We start from the raw sequence: 20,170 nt of genomic DNA on the forward strand, positions 1-20,170 counted from the left end.
AACAACAACAATAATAAAAACATCAACAGCAACAAATTTACAGAGTCCAATATATTTTTATTTTTCTCCATTTTTAAATATTTAATCATCATCATCATCAATATCGCTGTATTGAATTTTGCAGCGCATGTGTATAGCATGGAGGCAGCTTACCTCCATGTGTACAGTGAGGCTGTATTGAATTTTGCAGCGCATAATTTGTCCTTTTCTGAAAATACTATCAACTACAAAACAACAACAATAACAACAACAACAACAACAACTTTACTGAGTCCAAATACATTTTCCTTCATTTTTTAAATGTTTGATCACCATCATCACCGGAGCTCGAGGACCCTGTGTTCCCACTTGGATACATGACCTACTTATACAGAATCAATATATATAAATGTAATCACAATGAAACTTGAGGTATGACTTAATATAGTGTAGATATAAACAATCCATATAAAACCAGAACACATTCAGCTGATTCATATTTCATCTGTTGAAACAGTGTGTCAATGACACTTGGCTTATTCAATGTGGCAGGCACAGTGAGTAGTACCTGTGGGAATATGCATACCAAGTTTCAGAGCAATCCGAAGAGTGATTTCAGAGACAATGATTTTTGACAATACTAGATACTGCATGGGCCAACATCCCACAATATCCCACAAAATGTGTGGGAAAATAAATGTGGCTGCTTGACATGAATAGATTCTCTTAGATGTACCTTGAACATCACTCTGTAAAAAAATTTGTTATCAGAATAAGAATTGTTCATATCTAACATTTATGATAAATTTTCAATAAAAGTTACAACAAAGAAACTAGACATGAAAGCAAAAAATCAAAAGAGTTACAGTAAGTATAGCTTTCATTATCCCTGTATTATCAAACATCAAATGCTGAATTACCTGAATCAATATACACCCAAGGATACTGAAATTTCACCAACATTTTACAATTTGTATTACATTTATGCTATGAACACTTACTTTACACGAAACCGTTTGTTAATATCTTTTGAGGAACTGGGAAACACGTAGATTCGTGTCATAGAATTACTAGTTCTTGAACCGGTTACTTTACAGTGTACATGCGTCAACTGAACTGAACTTGGCAGTACCTGTATTTTAGCAGTTTCTCTTGGTAGTATCTGTTTTTTAGCGGTACGATTTCTTCTACTCAAGTTCAACGCGTGCACGCATCCAAATACACCATCATCATATTCTATTCTAATCTGCATTACCTCCCTACAAAGTACTGTACACTTCAGTGTACAGTTCAGCTCACTATGTCTGTTTGTAAAAGTCAATATATTCACAAAATTCCATATTCAATGATTCATTTTGACTTTTTAAGGTATTATTATTCCCGCGACTAAAACGCTCACGTTACGTTTGCGGCAAACCTGCTGCAATGAGCAGTATCTTCTGAGTTGCCTGTTTTGAAAACATACACACACATGATACATTTATGAGCTATCATTCATTTCGTGTAACCTAACGACCATTCTGCTGAACCGCTATCTTTGGAGCATGAAAATGGAAAATCTTATTTGACGTCCAAGGTTGGTGTCACTCCGGCGCGACGCAACTACTTGAACTGAGGGCCCACAGCAAAATCGTTCCCCGTAGGCATCCGGCCCGACAACAAACTGACGTTTTGGGTGATTCCGTAGTTTACATAAATTTAACGTGAATTAGTGACACATGCATAATGAATTTGAAAAGCTGTACAATTTGCTAAGCACTGTGATTTGGCTGTAGAGACAATTGGAGCTTAGCGTACCGCTTGGCTTCCTGCAGACATGGCTTCGACCTCAACCCACCCCAATTTGCAAGGACAATAAATACAGCACGGCGAGGGAGTCGCGAACGGTCAATTTGGACCAAAATAACGTGATCGATGCATGAACTTTGAAACATGAAATGGACTTAAGAAAATTCATGATCACTGGTTCTGACAAACGGACACACGGCAGTGTTTGGTTTCTGACCCTTAACTATAAACAACCTGATCAATTCATGAAAACACACTTGTACCATGGACGTAGTATAGAGAGTATACACAGTGAGGCCAGTTCAGGGTTGTACCGACGACTCGTTTATGTTCAATGACGTTTTAACTTGTATGCGTACGGGGACTTTGAAATTTGAGAGTGATACCTTCGTTTATGTGATTTGATTAAGCTAGCTGAAAACTATCATAACTACAAAGACGCATGAGTACTTTGCTTACCCTGGTAAATGAAACGGACCTAATCATTGTCAGAATGGGAAAATTTCATTCACACGGTCAAGAATGAAAGTCACCAACAAGATCAAATAACATGGTCAATCACTCAGATATGACAGCTTGCAAACCATGAAATTTCTTACCTGCTCATCAAGTGAACGACTTTGATTCCAAATAACACCGCACAAACTGTATTGCTTCTCTTCTGGTCGGTCCAAAATTAGAGATCACACACGTTTTCAAGGGCACCGAGAGATCAGCTGCCCGAGATCAGACTATCAGGAAACATCAGTGATGATGACATGCGTGCCGAGTGCAAAGTTGAGTCACGTGTTGTAGGGCTACACCATTCTTTACTACACAGAGAGGGTTCATAATCACCATACCGATTATGATGTGACCATGGGTGTTTAAGACATACGCACTTATAAGTTATATCTTTATCACTTCATTTACAAAACTACATAAAATTCTAGGGCGTACAATTAGGTATGGACCATTTGTTATCGGGGGGGGGGGGGGGTTCCAGGAGGACTTGTCGGGTCAAAAAACTCCATCCAGTTGCTTACTAAAAACATAGGGCCAATGTCCCTCTGAAGCTACTATACACATTTATGGAAAGCTAAGTATTTCTTGAATGTATGAAATTATCTCACTAAAAATTATCTCACTAAAGTCATCCTAGGGACCTGTATACCCAATATTAAAGCCATCTGACCGGCAGTTTTGAAAAAGCAAGCGACCTAACAGTCAACAGAGGTACGTGTTATGTTGAGAATAACTTTTTGTGACACAAAGGTGGATATCTTTGATAGCTCATTTCAGGAAAGCCTGGCCAAAAATTGCAAATGTAGCTGCAAAAATACAAAATTGAACATTTCAATATATAACATTAATGTAAACCCTCGGAGCCTGTATACCAAATATCAAAGCTATCAGATGAGTAACTTTTGAGAAACGAAGATTTTGACCAAAAATGGCAAAAATTCACCCAATAAGACAAAAATTGAAGATTTTCATCTGTCTGATCAGATGTTATGAAGAAGATTTTTCACCAAAACTGCCTTTTTGTGCTAATGTCCATTTTACGATTGGTGGAGATTTTTACAACACCCCATTAAGTGAGGTCTCTTAGAACGATGCACTGCCATGAAGCACATGCTGTTATCATATCATTAATATTTTAACTCATATTTTCCTTTTGTTTAGGATGTACCTACTTATACTTTAAGTAGTTTATTCATTTGATGTATTTCTGCTGCTCATTGTATTTGTTACTTAATAAAACATACTAAAATAATGAACTGAGATTGACCACACTGCCAGCACCGGGTTGAGCACATAACCTATGACAGGATTTTAGCAGACTGAGTCTTCATCGACTTCTTTTGCAATCACTTTTCCCTAATCCCTACACTTCCTTCCATTTTCTTTTCAACTTTTCAGCTATTTGAAGAAGATGCTGTATACCTTAAATTACATCTTTGTCCTGCTGTACAATAGTCTCTCCTAATGATTGTGCTTTCATTACACCATGTAAAGGAAAACATTAGAACAAAAAGAAGTATTCAACTTTTGGTATATGTGTGTCAATGATTAAAAAGTTCTGAAAATTGGCGAAATTAAGACGACAATACTCCTGAATCAATTTTCCTCACCTGCCAGAATATGGAATTGTGAACCCACATGTACAAAATCGTTTGTTTATACTCACATTCATGATTCTATAGTGAACACAACCATACATATACATTTCATTCACATTTCTCAAATTAATGCACAGAAATATTGCATCCACATATTAATTACTACTTAATATAAATATCAGGGCAAAATAAATTTCTGGAAAAGTACATGTTAAATATTCAACCATATCGATATTACACATAGATAATATAACAGGTTCAATAATCAAGGTACTATTTCAGATAGATAATTTCCAGGCCGTAACAATACACATGTGGTAATCTTGAACCTCTATTTATTTTTGATACAAGTTGCTGATCCACAGTTTCAGTTGTTTCTATGATTTTGAGTCATCTAGGTATACATACACAAGATAATTTGCTGTTATTATAGGTTTGTTTAAATTTATTAGATCATTTATGACTTTATAATGCTTGGCAATCCTTTTACATCCAATTTTGTGCAGAAACTACATCAACTCAGCCTCATATGAATACAATAGGTTTGCAACAAGTGGTGCAGAGTTTATGCCTATTAAATGCCTATACTTTGCCTCAATATCATATCAGCTAATATGATAGATTTGTTCCTCTATTAAAAAATGCAGCATCTTGATTTCTTCCTAAACGATGTATTTGTGTTTTGGCATCACTGTTGTCTTTTAATATCATAACTTGCACAAATTTAGAAAAACAAAATACTTTCAATCAATTAAATATACAAATTTATTTTTTTTGTTCAATGTTCTGTAGCCCACCGCTTATAATTTAGTGCATCCTCCCTTGCTATGTAAATGAGCAAAAATGAGCAAAAATAAGTCAAAATATTACTTCAAAAATTAATTTCTGCTCAACTATGCAACCAACAAACCCAAAAACCTAATCCGATCTAGTTCCCATCCTAAAGATTCTGTGTACCTAATTTTATGACATTTGATGAATGAGTTTGAGAGATATCGACGAAACAAATCCATAACACACACACACACAGACAGACACACATACATATTACAGACACACATACAGACTAACAAACGCCACCCTATGACAATGGCCCACTTAGGTGGGCTACGCCCACCGCGTGGGCCAAAAATCAGACCTCTAGCTCTATTGGCTCGCTCAAAATTAGATATGCACATAATTAATGATGTACAATATGTGCCATCATAAAGTGTCCCATCATACCATACATGTAGCTGTAGCACTTGTGGTTTCTGAGTTATGGATAAATATGTATATTTGAAGTCAAAGGTCACCGAGGTCAAGTGACATTTTGAAAAAAAAATAGTATTGCTAAGTTATCCCTATATACCAAAAATCGGACCTCTTGCTCTATTGGCTCGCTCAAAATTAGATATGCACATAATTAATGAGGTACAATATGTGGCGTCATAAGCTGTCCCATCATACCATATATGAAGGGTGTAGCACTTGTGGTTACCGAGTTATGGACATATATATATATTTGAGGTCAAAGGTCACCAAGGCCACGCGACATTTTGTCAAATATCTGAGATATCTGCGTGAATGGATGGACTCACGGATGGACTCATGACGGACATGACCCCATCTATAAGCCCCTTGGACTTTGTCCGTGGGGACTAAAAACTGTGTCACTGCATCCTTTTTGCAATATGAATACGATGAGAAACTAAATTTTTCTTTTTCTTGGCCTATACATGGGAGTCTATGGACTGCCTTATACATGGGAGTCTATGGACTGCCTTATACATGGGAGTCTATGGAGACTGCCTTATACATGGGAGTCTATGGAGGTGAAAACTAAAAAGTCCTCTAACACGGCCAAATTTGATCGCATTGTGAAACAAATCGACGTGCATCTGTATGGGGTAGGGTACTATCCTTGTGCAAAGTTTGAAAGAAATTGACCAGGGCATCTCTGAGATTTCTGCGTGAACGGACGGACGGACGCACGCACGCACGCACGGACGCACGCACGGACATGACCAAACCTATAAGTCCCCCCGGACGGTGTCCGTGGGGACTAACAAGTCATCGTTGATGACACAGTCCCCACTTGTTAATCGGTACTTTGATTACAGGTCCTCAGAGAGGATAGAGTCCTCTTCATTAGGTCTGTGATAAAAATACTTTTGAATTAATTCGCTTGATACATGTCTGAGTTATGGTTCAGGACATGAAAAAAATCGTAACAAAATGGTCGCACAGCGGCCATATTGGATCGCATCACAAAACAAATTGATGTGCATAGCTATGACATTGGTCGATGTCCTTGTACCAACTTTGAATAAAATTGGTCAAAACATGCGGATATGCCTGAGAAATGGCTCTGTACATGAAAAAATCGTAATAAAATGGCCGCCTGGTGGCCATATTGGATCGTATCACAAAACAGATTGACGTGCATATGTATGACATAGGTCAATGTCCTTGTATCAACTTTGAATAAAATCGGTTGAGATATGCCTGAGTTATGGCTCTGTACATGAAAAAATCGTAATAAAATGGCCGCACAGCGGCCATTTTGGATCGTATCACAAAACAATTGCCTTGCACAGCTATGACATTTGTCAATAAGCTTGTACTAACTTTGAATAAAATCGGTTGAAACGTGCCTGAGTTATGGCTCTGTACATGAAAAAATCGTAATAAAATGGCCGCCTGGCGGCCATATTGGATCGTATCACAAAACAAATTGACATGCATATCTATGACATTGGTCAATGTCCTTGTACCAACTCTGATAAAATCGGTCAAAACATGCCTGAGTAATGGCTCTGTACATGAAAAAATCGTAATAAAATGGCCGCCTGGCGGCCATATTGGATCGTATCACAAAACAAATTGACATGCATATCTATGACATTGGTCAATGTCCTTGTACCAACTCTGAATAAATCGGTCAAAACATGCCTGAGTAATGGCTCTGTACATAAAAAAATCGTAATAAAATGGCCGCCTGGCGGCCATATTGGATCGTATCACAAAACAAATTGATGTGCATATCTATGACATTGGTCAATGTCCTTGTACCAACTCTGAATAAAATCGGTAGAAACATGCCTGAGTAATGGCTCTGTACATGAAAAAATCGTAATAAAATGGCCGCCTGGCGGCCATATTGGATCGTATCACAAAACAAATTGATGTGCATTTGTATGACATAGGTCAATGTCCTTGTACCAACTTTGAATAAAATCGGTTGGAACATGCCTGAGTTATGGCTCTGTACATGAAAAAATCGTAATAAAATGGCCGCCTGGCGGCCATATTGGATCGTATCACAAAACAAATTGACGTGCATCTGTATGCCATATGATGTAATCCTTGTATCAAGTTGAATGAAATCGTTCCAGGCATCTCAGAGATATCTGCGTGAACGGACGACGACGGACGCACGCACGCACGGACGACGGACGCACGGACGCACGCACGCACGGACATGACCAAACCTATAAGTCCCCCCGGACGGTGTCCGTGGGGACTAAAAAATGATCAGAGGTTACAGCTACTCACTCCTTACAGGTATACTGTCACCTGTAATCTAAATATGCCCATATATGGTCAAAGGGGTGTTCCTTGGTATTAAAAATGCCCATGAGAGGGCGCTGTTTTTGAAAAAAGCGGTCACCTGCTTAATCTGTGATTGGTTAGATTTTCTCTTTGCATGGTAACTGTGGCAAAATTGGAACAGGTGACAGTATACCTTTAACTTGCACACATAAACATTTAACCTTACACTATATTTGCAGTGATAACATTTGTTTCTATAACTGGGTTAAAGTATTATATGTATGAGCACGGACATAGTCTGTGGTATGAGGTTAGATTGCTATACTTACTGTTCTCAGAGCTGTTGTGTGTATTTCATCATGTAGACAATTCAGTAACAGATCTTGAGGAATATCACAGATGGCGTCTCCAACTAAACTGTACACATTTAAATTGCTCTCCAACTGTTCATATTTTGGGATTGATTTGCGTTTAGTTTTCCTGGAAGACCCTTTCCTTGATTTTCTTCTTTGTTGAAACTGGAACATACCGAGAAATATCAGAGCTAAGTGAATCCATTTAATGTTTGATGGTACATTTAGAGTTGTACTCTAGCCTAGTTTGGGTAGTCCTACAATGTTTATCAAACAGTCACCATAATCTGGTTCTCCAATAACCATGAAAAAATTCAAAACACAGCATTGAAAATTCAATGGCCTTGGCAAGTCTTATACATCAGATTAGTGGCCTTCCTCACCCCTCGATTTGAGTCAGGGTTAGTTTTATCATGGTATCTTATTCAAACCGTGTTCACAATATCATACAAGTACAATCTCTAGCTAAAACTCTACTTTCAAATTGGTGTTCTATTGCAGTTCTGCTGTAGCACAATATCAATTATCATAAAAAAGGCATTGGTGAAAAATATTTTAATATGCCATGATAGTGTATTGTCAGCTAGTAGATAGGTTTGTGGTGATTAAACTTTGACTGTAGTACTCTTGTGTCTATTGAGGAGGCAACGTAAATACAGTCAATCTTTAACAGGTAAAGATTATTTTAAGGTAGACTTCACCTCGTCGACAGATGTTCAAATTTTTTCAATACTCTTCTGGTCTACTGCTTGTTTGGGCTAATTTTGAAGCTAAAGGATAAAAAAATTTTCACTTTTTTCACTAACTTTTTTGAAAGTCGACAGTTTTATTTTTCCCCATAGAGTGAACACAGGATAATGACCATTTTGAATTTCAAATATTGGAAAATGTTACGTAATTTCTTTCTCTTGTAGCAAAATTTGCATGGTGACTCCTGATTTTTATTAGTGGTGTGGTAAGATGTTTGAAAATATCATGGAGGAAAATTTGAGCAAAAGTTTCAGTTTAAGTCTGTCACTTTCGAGGCACATACTACCTTAACAGTAACTTTTGAATAAATATGTGTGAGGACTTCAAACTGGATAATGAGCACTTGAATCATATGGCATTGCCTCGTCTTTCAAACAAACAATAAAATTGAAGGAAAATATTACTCTTTAAAAGTTTAACAAAAGTTCAGTACTGATATAAAGAGTTCAACTTGAACTCAAGAAGCATAGTACTCACCAGAATGCCAGTTATTTCATCTTCCATCAGTTGCATAGATGAACCAAACATTATATCTGGATGTTTCTCACACAAGTAACTCACCTAGCATATTGAGAATACATTTAAATATTTATAATATTACAATTAAGGCAATAAAAAAAGGTCCTTCAATACTCTTTAATTATAAATGATTTTTGACATAAAAAAGTGTCTTTCAATACTATTAATTTGTAAATGATTTTTGAAATGGTCACTGTAGTGAAATGTGCTCTCCAAAGAATGTGTAACTCTTTGAAAATTGTTTATTTCTGATACTACAGATATGAATGTAATCTCACATGTTTAGATGCTTTGTTAACATATCTCCATCTGTGTTCGCCATTTATCAATATCTTCTCCATCTTATAACATTCAGTAAAAGTAGGAGTGTCGTTGATAACATCTGAAAGTAAGCAGTGACAAATAATTTGTTCAGAAGTGGAAAAACATACCAGCATGTGCATGCACCGGACTGAAAGATGTAGTTGTACATGGGTTTAGTATGGGTTTCCACCAACTCTAGCCCAAACAAAGTTTAAATTATTTTAATACATTACTGATAATTTTTTGGAGACTCATACACGAATGAACCTTGCAGTCTTGACAAAAGTAATCATGATTTTACATAATAACATGAGACATCGAGGGCTTGAAATTAATGGTAGTCTCTCATCCCGGGAGAAACAAACCTTGCCTTAAGAACCAGTTTGTGGAAATTATTGTCCAATTGGACTACAACTTTTAACATGTGTAATGGAATGAAACCATGGTGAACAGCTGAATGCGGTATGCCGGCCCCAAGCTGGCATGCAGTCTTTCGAAACAATGACCAGTTATCATGTCTAAATCTGGTGAACTTTGAATAATAATGATCAAGTGATCAATAGCTGTAATTTATTTATTCCATATCTTCTTTAATTCATTCATGGTGATAAAAAAGAGGATATATTGTCGTAAAGTTTTGAACAACATTTCAGCTTAAAAGTGCTTTCATGCAGTCACCGTGTTACCTGGCTGACATGATGATGATGATAATCAAACCTGGTGTGAGAGATCATGGAGGTACCGCCATAGAGAGATGATGCTAGAGAATGACATTCATGTTTGTCAGATTTTCTGTAACAGTAATTGTATACTTAAAATTAGCTACATGAATGGTGTAAAAGCAGACTTATGTTTTCTTGGGACTACTAATTTTCGGAAATGTTCTCTTGGACTACCATGTAAAAGAAGTAAATTTCAAGCCCGGACATCACATCATTGTATAATGGATGTAAATTTAGCTGATAAAATAGACGCCAATAACATGACCTGTTTATTTTTATTTTTTTGGGGGGGGGGGGGGGGGCGGTAGAGTAAAACCACCTGGAAAGCTTTCTATATTGTTGAAACAGTGAGTAAAAATACGCAAATGGTAATTCTGCCAATGACATGTGAAGCCCTAGGCTCAATGAAAGTATTTTGTGCCCATTTTCTGGGTTTGTTTGATCATGGATGTACAAAAATAGAATTTTGTACACCTGTGGTAAAACTCCGACAGCTATTGAAGTTATACTCACCCTCTGGTGCTAGCAATGGAATACTTGGATCATATGCTCGAAAGTCTGCTTGTTTGGGAAGCTGGTGGCCATGATTCCTCTGAAATGTAAAGTGGTACTTTCTTTGGGAATGCACGCTTTCTGTACCGATGATTTCTGACTCATTCGAACTGTGCGTTGAATCGTCCACGATGTCATCGTCGCATGTTGCAATGTTTATGGCAGCGCAACAGCCATAACCTATATACGGCCTATCTGCGAAATTTCGTTGTACGATCTCTTCAGGGTAGTGCGTCGAAGGAAACTGATTTGCCATTTCACGGTGACAGGTCGGACAGTGACTGCAAATAGTTGACAAGTCGGTTTTCGAAAGTTCCGCTCAAAAAAGGTTGCAGCGATGTCAATAAACTTTGGGCAGGTGACATGTAAACAATCTGTAATAGGCTGTAAATTTGACAAAAGTAACATCGTCGACGATTTACGCTGATGGAAGAATTAAGGCAGGCGTGTTCCCCTTAAAATGTCTGCTCTGCTATTGCTGAAATCGCCACGATCAACTCCTCGTCTGCAGTCTGTTTAACACGGGAGCGTGACTCGAATGTAGGCCGCCATTTTGTTTACCATAGATTGCAATGTTTCCTTTTACCCACAATACCTGTCGAGCGCTTTGCTGTTCACTGTTCACCCAGATGTTCTGGTGAATCACGGGAATGTATCAACATAAGCGATCACTCTTCATGCTCTCGTGTTCGGCGCTCATTTCGAAGGTGTCTGTCACGTATCAGCGAGCGAGTCCGCAAACGAGTAATGAAGGTAACGATAAAAAGTAAGTTCCAAAGGCCTTTTGCTCATCATATACGGTCGTACTTATTTACATGGTTCCCAGACACTTCGCACCAAAACCACTTCGCACCATACCATCTCGTCCCATACCATTTCGCACCAAAACCACTTCGCACCAAACAACCTCGTACCAAAACCACTTCGCCCCAAAAGTCATGTCCCCCAAACCACTTTGCCCGAAACTTATCGCTAACTGGTAAAGCTGAAAATAACCACCTTCCTGTCATCTTGGGACTGAAATCTTGAAATTGTACGCATTCCGCGAAATTGACATCGTGCAATTCCGCGCACGGCACCTGAGTTGTAGCATTTGCGTGTTTCTTTTTTCTTATTCTAGCATTTATGGTTTCATGCAACAATAAATGGTTCGTGGTAGCAAAATGTCCTACACATTAATGCTTCCAAGTTGTAGGTAAAAACAACCTTATGATACGTCGTAACATCGTTGTTTCAGGACGAGTTGACTGTACTATACTTTGGGCGAAGTGGTTTTAGTACGATGTGGTACTTGGGACGAAGTGGGGTTGGGCGAAGTAGTACTTGGGACGAGGTGGTTTTGGTACGAAATGGTTTTGGGACGAAGTTGTGTGGGGCGAACTGGTTTTGGTGCGAAGTGTATGGACCCCTATTTACATATAGCTTTAGCAAATGATCTGTTGCATTTGCTGACCTCATACTCACTTAGTCGTACCATGGTCGTACCATGGACTGTGTGAAAATGACAACTCACAGTCACTTGCAGTCCGATACGCGGCGAAGGCCCCTGTAAGCATAAGCGTAAGACAGGGGCTTTCGCCGCGTATCGAACCACAACGACAACTCAGCTCAGTCTCCACTCTCACTGCACTGTGTAGCTGCAGTACTGAAGCTCGAGGTTGTGCCTAGGTATTCTGCTGGTTTGACGGCAAACATCGCACCCAGTGTACATACCCAGACAAAACCTCGAGCTACAGTATGGCAGCTATGCACTGTTAGCGTTATAACTTTATATCATGCATATGTGTGCATGCGTGTGTGTGCTATATTACCACAGGGACCACATTAATCTGGTTTTTGTAGTTTGTATTGTTGTTTATGTTTATATTGGTCGTGTTGTTGTTATTGACAAATAAAATTAAACTATTGACCTATTGTGTTGTTGCTCTTTCAAACGTAATGTGAATGTCATAAGAAACACTATAAAGGACGCTATCATCATTTGACCCAATGCAACTCGCTCCCAACGTACATTCTCTTCATATACTTACAGGGTGCAAGCTCGGTCACCTTTCAGCTCATGCATTCTAATATCAGAGCGCTAAAATAACATTCCATTCATGAGTGATCTAGTGAAAAGTAGCATGCCGATACCTGAAATAGACATAACAAAGCAAATTAGGGGTGTAATGTACCTCACATCTCGAAAATCACTGGAAAAGTGTGATTTTCATGTCATACTAAGACACATTTTACTCAGTTTGAATATCCTGGTCGCTGGTGCGGTTGTCTGATGTCACACTCACACAGCTTTTGAAATTTGCCGATTGCATGGTCTGCAAGGAAACAATAAACAATGGCCAGCGTACGTGCACAGTACAGTACAGCCCGGCCAGAGCTAGCCTGTTCTTTGCCGTAAAGATTGCCTTTGGCTTGTAGATTATGAAGGAAATATAAAAGATGTTTGTTATGGAAAGACACAAGAGGTTACTAAGATCTCGTAGGAATTCAATCAGTGTTTTCCACAGCTAGGAAAAACAGAGACGCAATCAATTTTCATAACAATGCATAATTTGCACATCTTTTTGTTGTGAAAATGTATTCTTTTGTATGGTTATTAATATAAGAATAGATTGTCCCAAGACAGGACTGACCCAATCCTGAAAAATCCCCTTGTGGAGAACCCTGGAAAGATTAAAATATGTAGGAATTTCATTGTTCTGTTAGTGCTATTTACAGCTGTATATGAATTTGCTTACTGATATAATGTGGCAAGGATGTACATCCCATACAGGCTTGATGCAAATATTTTCTGCTGAGAATATCAACACATAAAAAGTAGGGCTCACATTGACTTTAAGTTTCATAATAAGTCTGCTTACACTGGGATGTGCATAATGATATTTTTCAAATGTGTTTGATCCGATGTTCAAGGATGTATACCGGGCATATGGTCAATAGACCTCATCGATAGTGCCTAAGTTTGACACTCACTGATTGTGATTTAGTTCCATTTTAGACCAAAAAATCTGCTAAAATGTTTTTGAGCCAAAACTGGGACTAGTTTGTACTGTGCAAATTAACTTGGGCATTTAACATGAGAGGTACGTAGCTGTCAACTTTGACCCTTTATTCAATTGTAAGTGCCGTTCACAGTTTACGTCACTGTTCTCTCATTAATATGCAAAAATAAATATTTGTCCGCATTTTCAGATAACGCTTTTGAAAATTACGCATGCAAGAACGACGAAAATACATCTCAGTGGGTGACTGCTAGTGTAACAATGAATACTAAAAAACATATTCACGACTCTGAGTACTAGCTGCAAAACGGCCACGTATGCAACATTGATAAAATTTGTCCGCATTTCAAGCTGCGTGTGCGATGTCGCGCGCGTACAGCTATATTTAGTAACAAACCTGTAACCGTGAACAGCGCTATTGTAAGTGTCATTTTGGGTCTCTGATCCGGACAGCAAAACATGTCGTATCTTCCCTTCTTTATATACCACACAGTACAGACACCGACGACTTCCAGACACTTTCACCAAAACCAAGTCACACCAAACCACCTCGTCCCATACCAATTTGCCCCCAAAACCACCTTGTGCTGAAACATCATTGCCCTGATAGTCACATGGCCCCAGAATCATTTCATCCCAGAACAATTCCACTTTGACCCAAAACTATTGCCACCCAGTAAAGCTAAAAATATTTTACCAATGCTCATAAAGATTTCAAGTGACTTATCTATTCCCTTGACCAAAATTTGAGAAACAACACATTTTCATAAACTGACATAGCGCAAGGCACCTGTTGTAACTTCCACTTTCATGCTTCTACTAGCCTTAAGAATGTATGTTGGGAGATAGCATTGCCACAGTCAGACACTTTTGGCATCATGCTATTGCACGTAGCCATGGCTACGATTGTAGATGTGCCCTTTGCATCATTCTATTTAGCTATTGCTACTGCTTATTATTGTTATGCATCCAAGTTACATGTAAAAACCTAACGCTGCAAGCCTTGGTGGTTTTGGGTTAAGTTATATGGAACAAGGTTGTACTTTGGACGAGATGATACAAAATGGTTTTTAGCTCATATTTGGTTTTATATATAAATACCAAAAAGAGCTTATATGATGAGTCTGAGTGGCGTCTGTGTCTGTATATTTGTGGGTATGTGCGGATGTATGTCCGTCACACACAAAGGCTCCCATACCGCCAAAGCTACCATCTCAGTATTTGGTGTACAGGTAGATGTAGGGGTTGAGATGTGAATTTGTTCAAATTAACACATCAGTGTCAAAAATGTGCAAATGAGGTTAGAAAAAGGGAAATACTGCAAGTGTGCAGGAGTGGTGGCAGTGAACTGAATCAGCCCACACATCTGAATAAGAGGATTTTGACCTTTAACCTATTTGTATGCAGGGTACCTATTATGTTTGGGAGTGATAGCAGTAACTGAAACAGCTAATTTGTCATTTCCTGTCATTGTTTATGAACTGTGACATATTAACAGATCTGCTGAAACCATATGGATGTCTATTTTTGTACATCCATGGTAGAAAGATTCTCCTGCTATGCATGTTGCTAAAGTTGACCTTCAGTACCTAAAGTTTCAGACCTTATTTACTTTTGTCATTCTTAATTTTCTGGTTTAAATATTTCTTGTTGTTTTTCTGGTTGTATTTCTTGTTGTTTTTCTGGTTGTACTGTGCAGAAATTGTCATAAAATCAATGCATAATTTTCCTGCACTGAACAGATAGAAATAACACTTATTGTTGATCTTTGGTATGTACCAATTCTGATCAAATTTGAGCGACACCGTATAATTGCGGTATTTTTAGACGATGTTGTGAGAGGCCACCTCGTTTTGATGCCAAGTGTCTGGGACACCCCACCCACCCAGCTACCCACCCCCTCACCTAACCCCAATATGTATGATTGTTGTCTGTTTGCTTCTGTCAAAGGTCATCACTTAAAAGTCTTTAAATGGCAAGCAAAGACATATATAATGACTGTAGTTTCACAATGAAAGTTGTTTTAGGAGAATTTGAGAATATCTCTGCAAATCATGTTTGCATGCTTTAATCAGAATGTTCTTTTTTCCCGTTGCATGTACTTGAAAATCCTGTACGTGATTCATCTTATTTCTGAAAGGGTAAGTACTCTGAATTACTTGTAAAGGATAATCTGGTGTTTGTGACTCAAAAATTCTTCTGTCACATTCCTGGAGCTAGTTTCTGGGCCAGTAACAGTAAAGCCACAATGGCAGTGAAAACATAGAGATTAGCATTGAGAGGGCAGTAGCTTAACGAGAACAAAAAACTAAAGTTGACATTAAAAACAAAAATTGTGAAAAAAAATCATCAAAAGTTACCACTGCTGGCCCTTTGACTTAATCACAGGAGAATGGCTTTTACAGTTTGCAGGATTTACAGTATTCAAACAGCACTATCACATATTTAAAAGTGTGTAACCATTGTTACACATTTTGTTAAATTTTACTGTGTGCTAAATCCTTTGGAACATATTTTACATGACTTGGTCATTTTTTGATTTGGACAGTGAGTATCTGAATAAGCTTCCTTCTAATTGCTGCAACAGAAGATATGTAATATATTTGTCATACTACTGACCACAAAATCAATCTAAGGAAGCCTTTCGTTCAGATAAAACGTTTCAATGATGCTGTGGTGGTCATCAGAATTCTAAGAAAAGGTCCATGTGATATTTAAACCACGCAGATGGTGCTTGAATGTTCAAGGAGTACAAGTGTCTGTGTGTTTGGTTTGTGTTTTAGATTTCATAGAACAGCAAGGCTGTAAGGCAAACCAGTACTGTGCACTGTTTGGTCGTAAGGACTTCTTTGCTGAAGAATTTCATTCTCAAGTTGTGACTCCTGTATTTTTATGTAAATACATGTATCTATTTGCTGAGCTGTCAGATAAATCTGTAAAGAAAGAATGTGGAAAAAAGATCAATTGATTTTTCTTTTAGTTCTGGAGAAGATCCTTTCTCACTTATTTGTTTGATGAAATAGAAATGTGTAACTGTGCTTGAAAGTCGCAGTAACAACTGCTTGTGCTAATCTCCAGTGATTATATCTCTGAGCAAACTGGACTTTTACTTCAGTTCAACACACTCATGTAGACTTCTGAACATTTTGGTTCTATTCCTTCTACATAAATGCTCCAACCAAATCATATTTTGAAACACCTTACACTTGCAGTGTAATGATGTGATGCAACAGCAAACAAGTTCAGAAACAGACAAAAATTCTGAACACAAAAATTTCATCAGCAAACAAATTATTTTATTCTGATATCTGGATGAAAAGTAAAACACAAAGAAAGGGACTGGCCCACAAAAAATTTAACCATCCACTCAAACAATTATTCTAGCATACTTACTGGCAGGCAAAACAAATTATTTGGTTAAAACTGACCTTCACCAAGCATCAGATATTACTCCACACTTTTCATCAGGACTCAGATACAAATATAATAATTTTGTCTTCAATCATCATAAATCAGGATAATGGGATGATATGAAAACTGTATGGAGATTTTCCACCCAAAATAGATTTTCAGTGTCATTGGTATATTCTATTGACAGCTGGACAGGTGTTGCAACGTGGAGATGGATAGCTAATGATGATAACTGTGGTATCTGTAGGATGGCGTTTGATGGATGCTGTCCTGACTGTAAAGTTCCGGGTGATGACTGCCCTCTAGGTAAGTTATTCCCTTATGTTACATCGGCAAAAGTGACCAGTTTGTATCTAATATTAACATCTCTTGCTGTTGTTGGGTTATATTTGAATCACGAAAAATGTGTAAACACAAATGTAATTTTAGTGAATAGTGAAAATGTTCTCCAGTGTTTTTGCCAAGGGTAGTAAGCAGGTAAATGTTACCGGAGTTCCCCAATCATTTTACCGGGGTTCCCCCTTGCTATATAAATATAATCAAATACGGGGACAGCAGCAATGTTAACAAGGTTCCCAAATCATTACCAATATTCCCGAACCTTAGCAAAAACACTGTGCTCCTAATAGGACCAAAGCCGTACATATAGGGGTAGGTCTTTGTAAGTTGCCAGAAAGTCATTCCTGAAAGGGATGATATATTTTTCAATGGTCTTTTACTAGAGAAGTAGACCATGCAATGTCATCATGACAGTGACAGTAGTTTGAAATATGATATCCTTTACTCTGCAAAAAAAAGGTACGGTATGTAGATGTGTATCATTCGCCTCATATTTACCGGTAATGATAATTTGAATAATGCCTGTAATATGCCTTACACAGTATTTTGCTTCTTGTTTGCAGTATGGGGCCAATGTTCACATGTGTTTCACATGCACTGCATACTGAAGTGGCTGAACTCTCAACAAGTACATCAACAGTGTCCGATGTGCAGACAGGAATGGAAATTTAAAGAATGACCTCCCACTACAAGCAGCATACTCCAACACTGTCGTTATTCCTGAATTCAAACAACCAAAAAATGCAGAGGACCACAGTGCACTACTCACCAAATTTGCAGAGAACAATGTCATCTTAGGACTGTATCTTACCCGGTTTAGAAAAACATGCATTTTTCATATTTCTCCAGTCAGTGTCATAATGGAAGAAATTAGCATATTGCGTGTACGTATTTTTTGTGGGACACTGAAACTGTTCTGAGTATAACAAGTGCAACATGAGTAACAAGATGTGTTTGTCGCAGAGAATTTTAAAATACTTTGAATATCAGTCAAAAGATTGTGATGGTTACTCGGTCAGTGAGAGGCATTGGTGATGTGGCTGTTATAATAATAAAGCAAATGCAGATGACATGTGGTCACACCCTGTTGTCATGGAGACAGGAATACTGCCCCAGTCATATTTGTTTATAAAATGAAGTCATATAGGAGCTGTCAAAATCTTGTTGTACAAGCTGACACCGTTATACATGTACATGTATCAGAATTCTGAAGTTTGTTGGCACAGTTTCTTTCTTTTAGGCTAATATATATGATCATGTCAAGACCAAAAAACACATTTCAACTTCCAGTACCTTTCTGAGATCAAACATTAGCACCCAGTGGCCAGTTGTGCAATTTTGTTGATTGGTGTGGTATGGTCCAGGATAAGGTTCCACTGATAGTCTCATGTGGCGTCTGTCGTGTCTCCAGCTACTTTATCATAAGTGTGTATGATATCACCTTTCCACTGTCATTTTTGTTCACAAGAAAGGCTACCTTTGTGTTTTCAATGTTAATAATGTTATAGATAAATAAATTTCAAGTGATAAACCATTTGCTGCCCTAGTGTTATCACATGTGATCTTTTTATCAATTTTGATCATTTCTTCCTTTTAGCTCTATGTTCATTGTGATATAGATCAGAGCGTGTGGAACCATTATTCAACATGCTAAGAAATAGACTAGAATACCCTGTTGTTTTAAGGACACTCTCTACGCTCAAGGGGGAACATACAGAGCGCCCTCAAACTGATTTTTCAGTTTAGTTCAGAAAGTACTTTGGACAGCCCTACTCCAACCCACTCACTCCAAACATTTCTTACTTCATTATTTTGAAAATACCTGTGTAAACACTGATGTAAACTATTTACTAGGGTACATGATTTCCCATCCAACCTTAGACGAGGAAGAATCACTGGATTAAACACAAGAAATGGTGTATCTCTTGTTACGTGCAGAGAAAACGAACAAAAGGGTGAACTCAGCAGTTAACGTTTAAACAAAATTTATTACGAAAATAAATCTAATTGCTAAGTCAGGGATAGTGTACAAGCTTTAAAAGTGTACAGACTACTTATCTCAGCTGGGACGGCAAAGCTCCAGTCTCAGAGTTGTAACAGTCAGACGGATGAATGAACAGTCCTTTGGCTACAGGCTTAAAGTTGCACAAAGTCCACAGTATAAATCCAGCGTTGGCAGTGAAGGTCTTGAAGTCTTGAGAATGACTGCTGCTGGAGTGTAGTAACACACAAGAGACACGATCCCAAAAGTCTGACTGGAAGCTGTGCACGTCCCTTTTATACCCATGTGCTTACATAAAGGCATGTAAGAACAATCTAGAACTTTTATTGGCATGCTAATTACTGTTCTAAAATTATCTCTCTTACACAACTCATTAAATTTCCAGAACATTCCAAAGATGACTAATTGAATTCAAGGTTGTGAGGTCGTTAAGGGCAGTGACCTTGAGAATGTTCTAGACTAATTAACTCAGGTCATGATGAGTGTGGGGGAAAATGACCTACATAACATTCAGAAACTTTCTAAGTTGAATAAGGTGTGAGCATAATCTAGGGTGTAAAGCTTCAGTTGGTTCACTTGTTCTCATTCTTTGACATACATGGAGCAGAATAAATTTGTTCATACTTTATGGATGTTGATAATGTTTAGCTTCTTTTTCATGAAATGATAAATATACTTTGACATAATCAACAGAGATACACCACTAGTCTGTGTGATACCACTAGTCTGTGTGTGGATTTTATCTCAACATCCCATATTTGAAATCACACGAAATATTTCGTCACACATACGGACATTTCACACAGCCTGCAGT

General features: G+C 37.9%; 1 protein-coding gene and 1 long non-coding RNA gene across 2 annotated transcripts in view; one reads left to right on the forward strand and one right to left on the reverse strand.

The window, feature by feature from the left end:
* The window catches only part of LOC139121372 (TATA box-binding protein-associated factor RNA polymerase I subunit C-like), a 32,234-nt gene extending 21,048 nt beyond the window's left edge, over positions 1 to 11,186 (reverse strand). Inside the window, exons 1-4 of the mRNA XM_070686196.1 lie at positions 10,564 to 11,186; positions 9,304 to 9,407; positions 8,984 to 9,067; positions 7,733 to 7,921 (exon numbers count right to left, since the gene is read on the reverse strand). Of these exons, the coding sequence (XP_070542297.1) occupies positions 7,733 to 7,921; positions 8,984 to 9,067; positions 9,304 to 9,407; positions 10,564 to 10,858 (672 nt within the window). The 5' untranslated portion in view covers positions 10,859 to 11,186. The remainder of the gene's footprint in view (positions 1 to 7,732; positions 7,922 to 8,983; positions 9,068 to 9,303; positions 9,408 to 10,563) is intronic.
* A 4,418-nt stretch (positions 11,187 to 15,604) lies between these two features.
* On the forward strand, positions 15,605 to 17,937 carry LOC139121375 (uncharacterized). The gene is made up of 3 exons (XR_011549267.1): positions 15,605 to 15,745; positions 17,203 to 17,321; positions 17,918 to 17,937. It is a non-coding gene; the product is annotated as an uncharacterized lncRNA (long non-coding RNA).
* Positions 17,938 to 20,170: the final 2,233 nt, after the last annotated feature.

Source organism: Ptychodera flava, chromosome 21 (genome assembly GCF_041260155.1).
Source record: "Ptychodera flava strain L36383 chromosome 21, AS_Pfla_20210202, whole genome shotgun sequence".
In the NCBI taxonomy this organism is placed as follows: domain Eukaryota; kingdom Metazoa; phylum Hemichordata; class Enteropneusta; family Ptychoderidae; genus Ptychodera; species Ptychodera flava.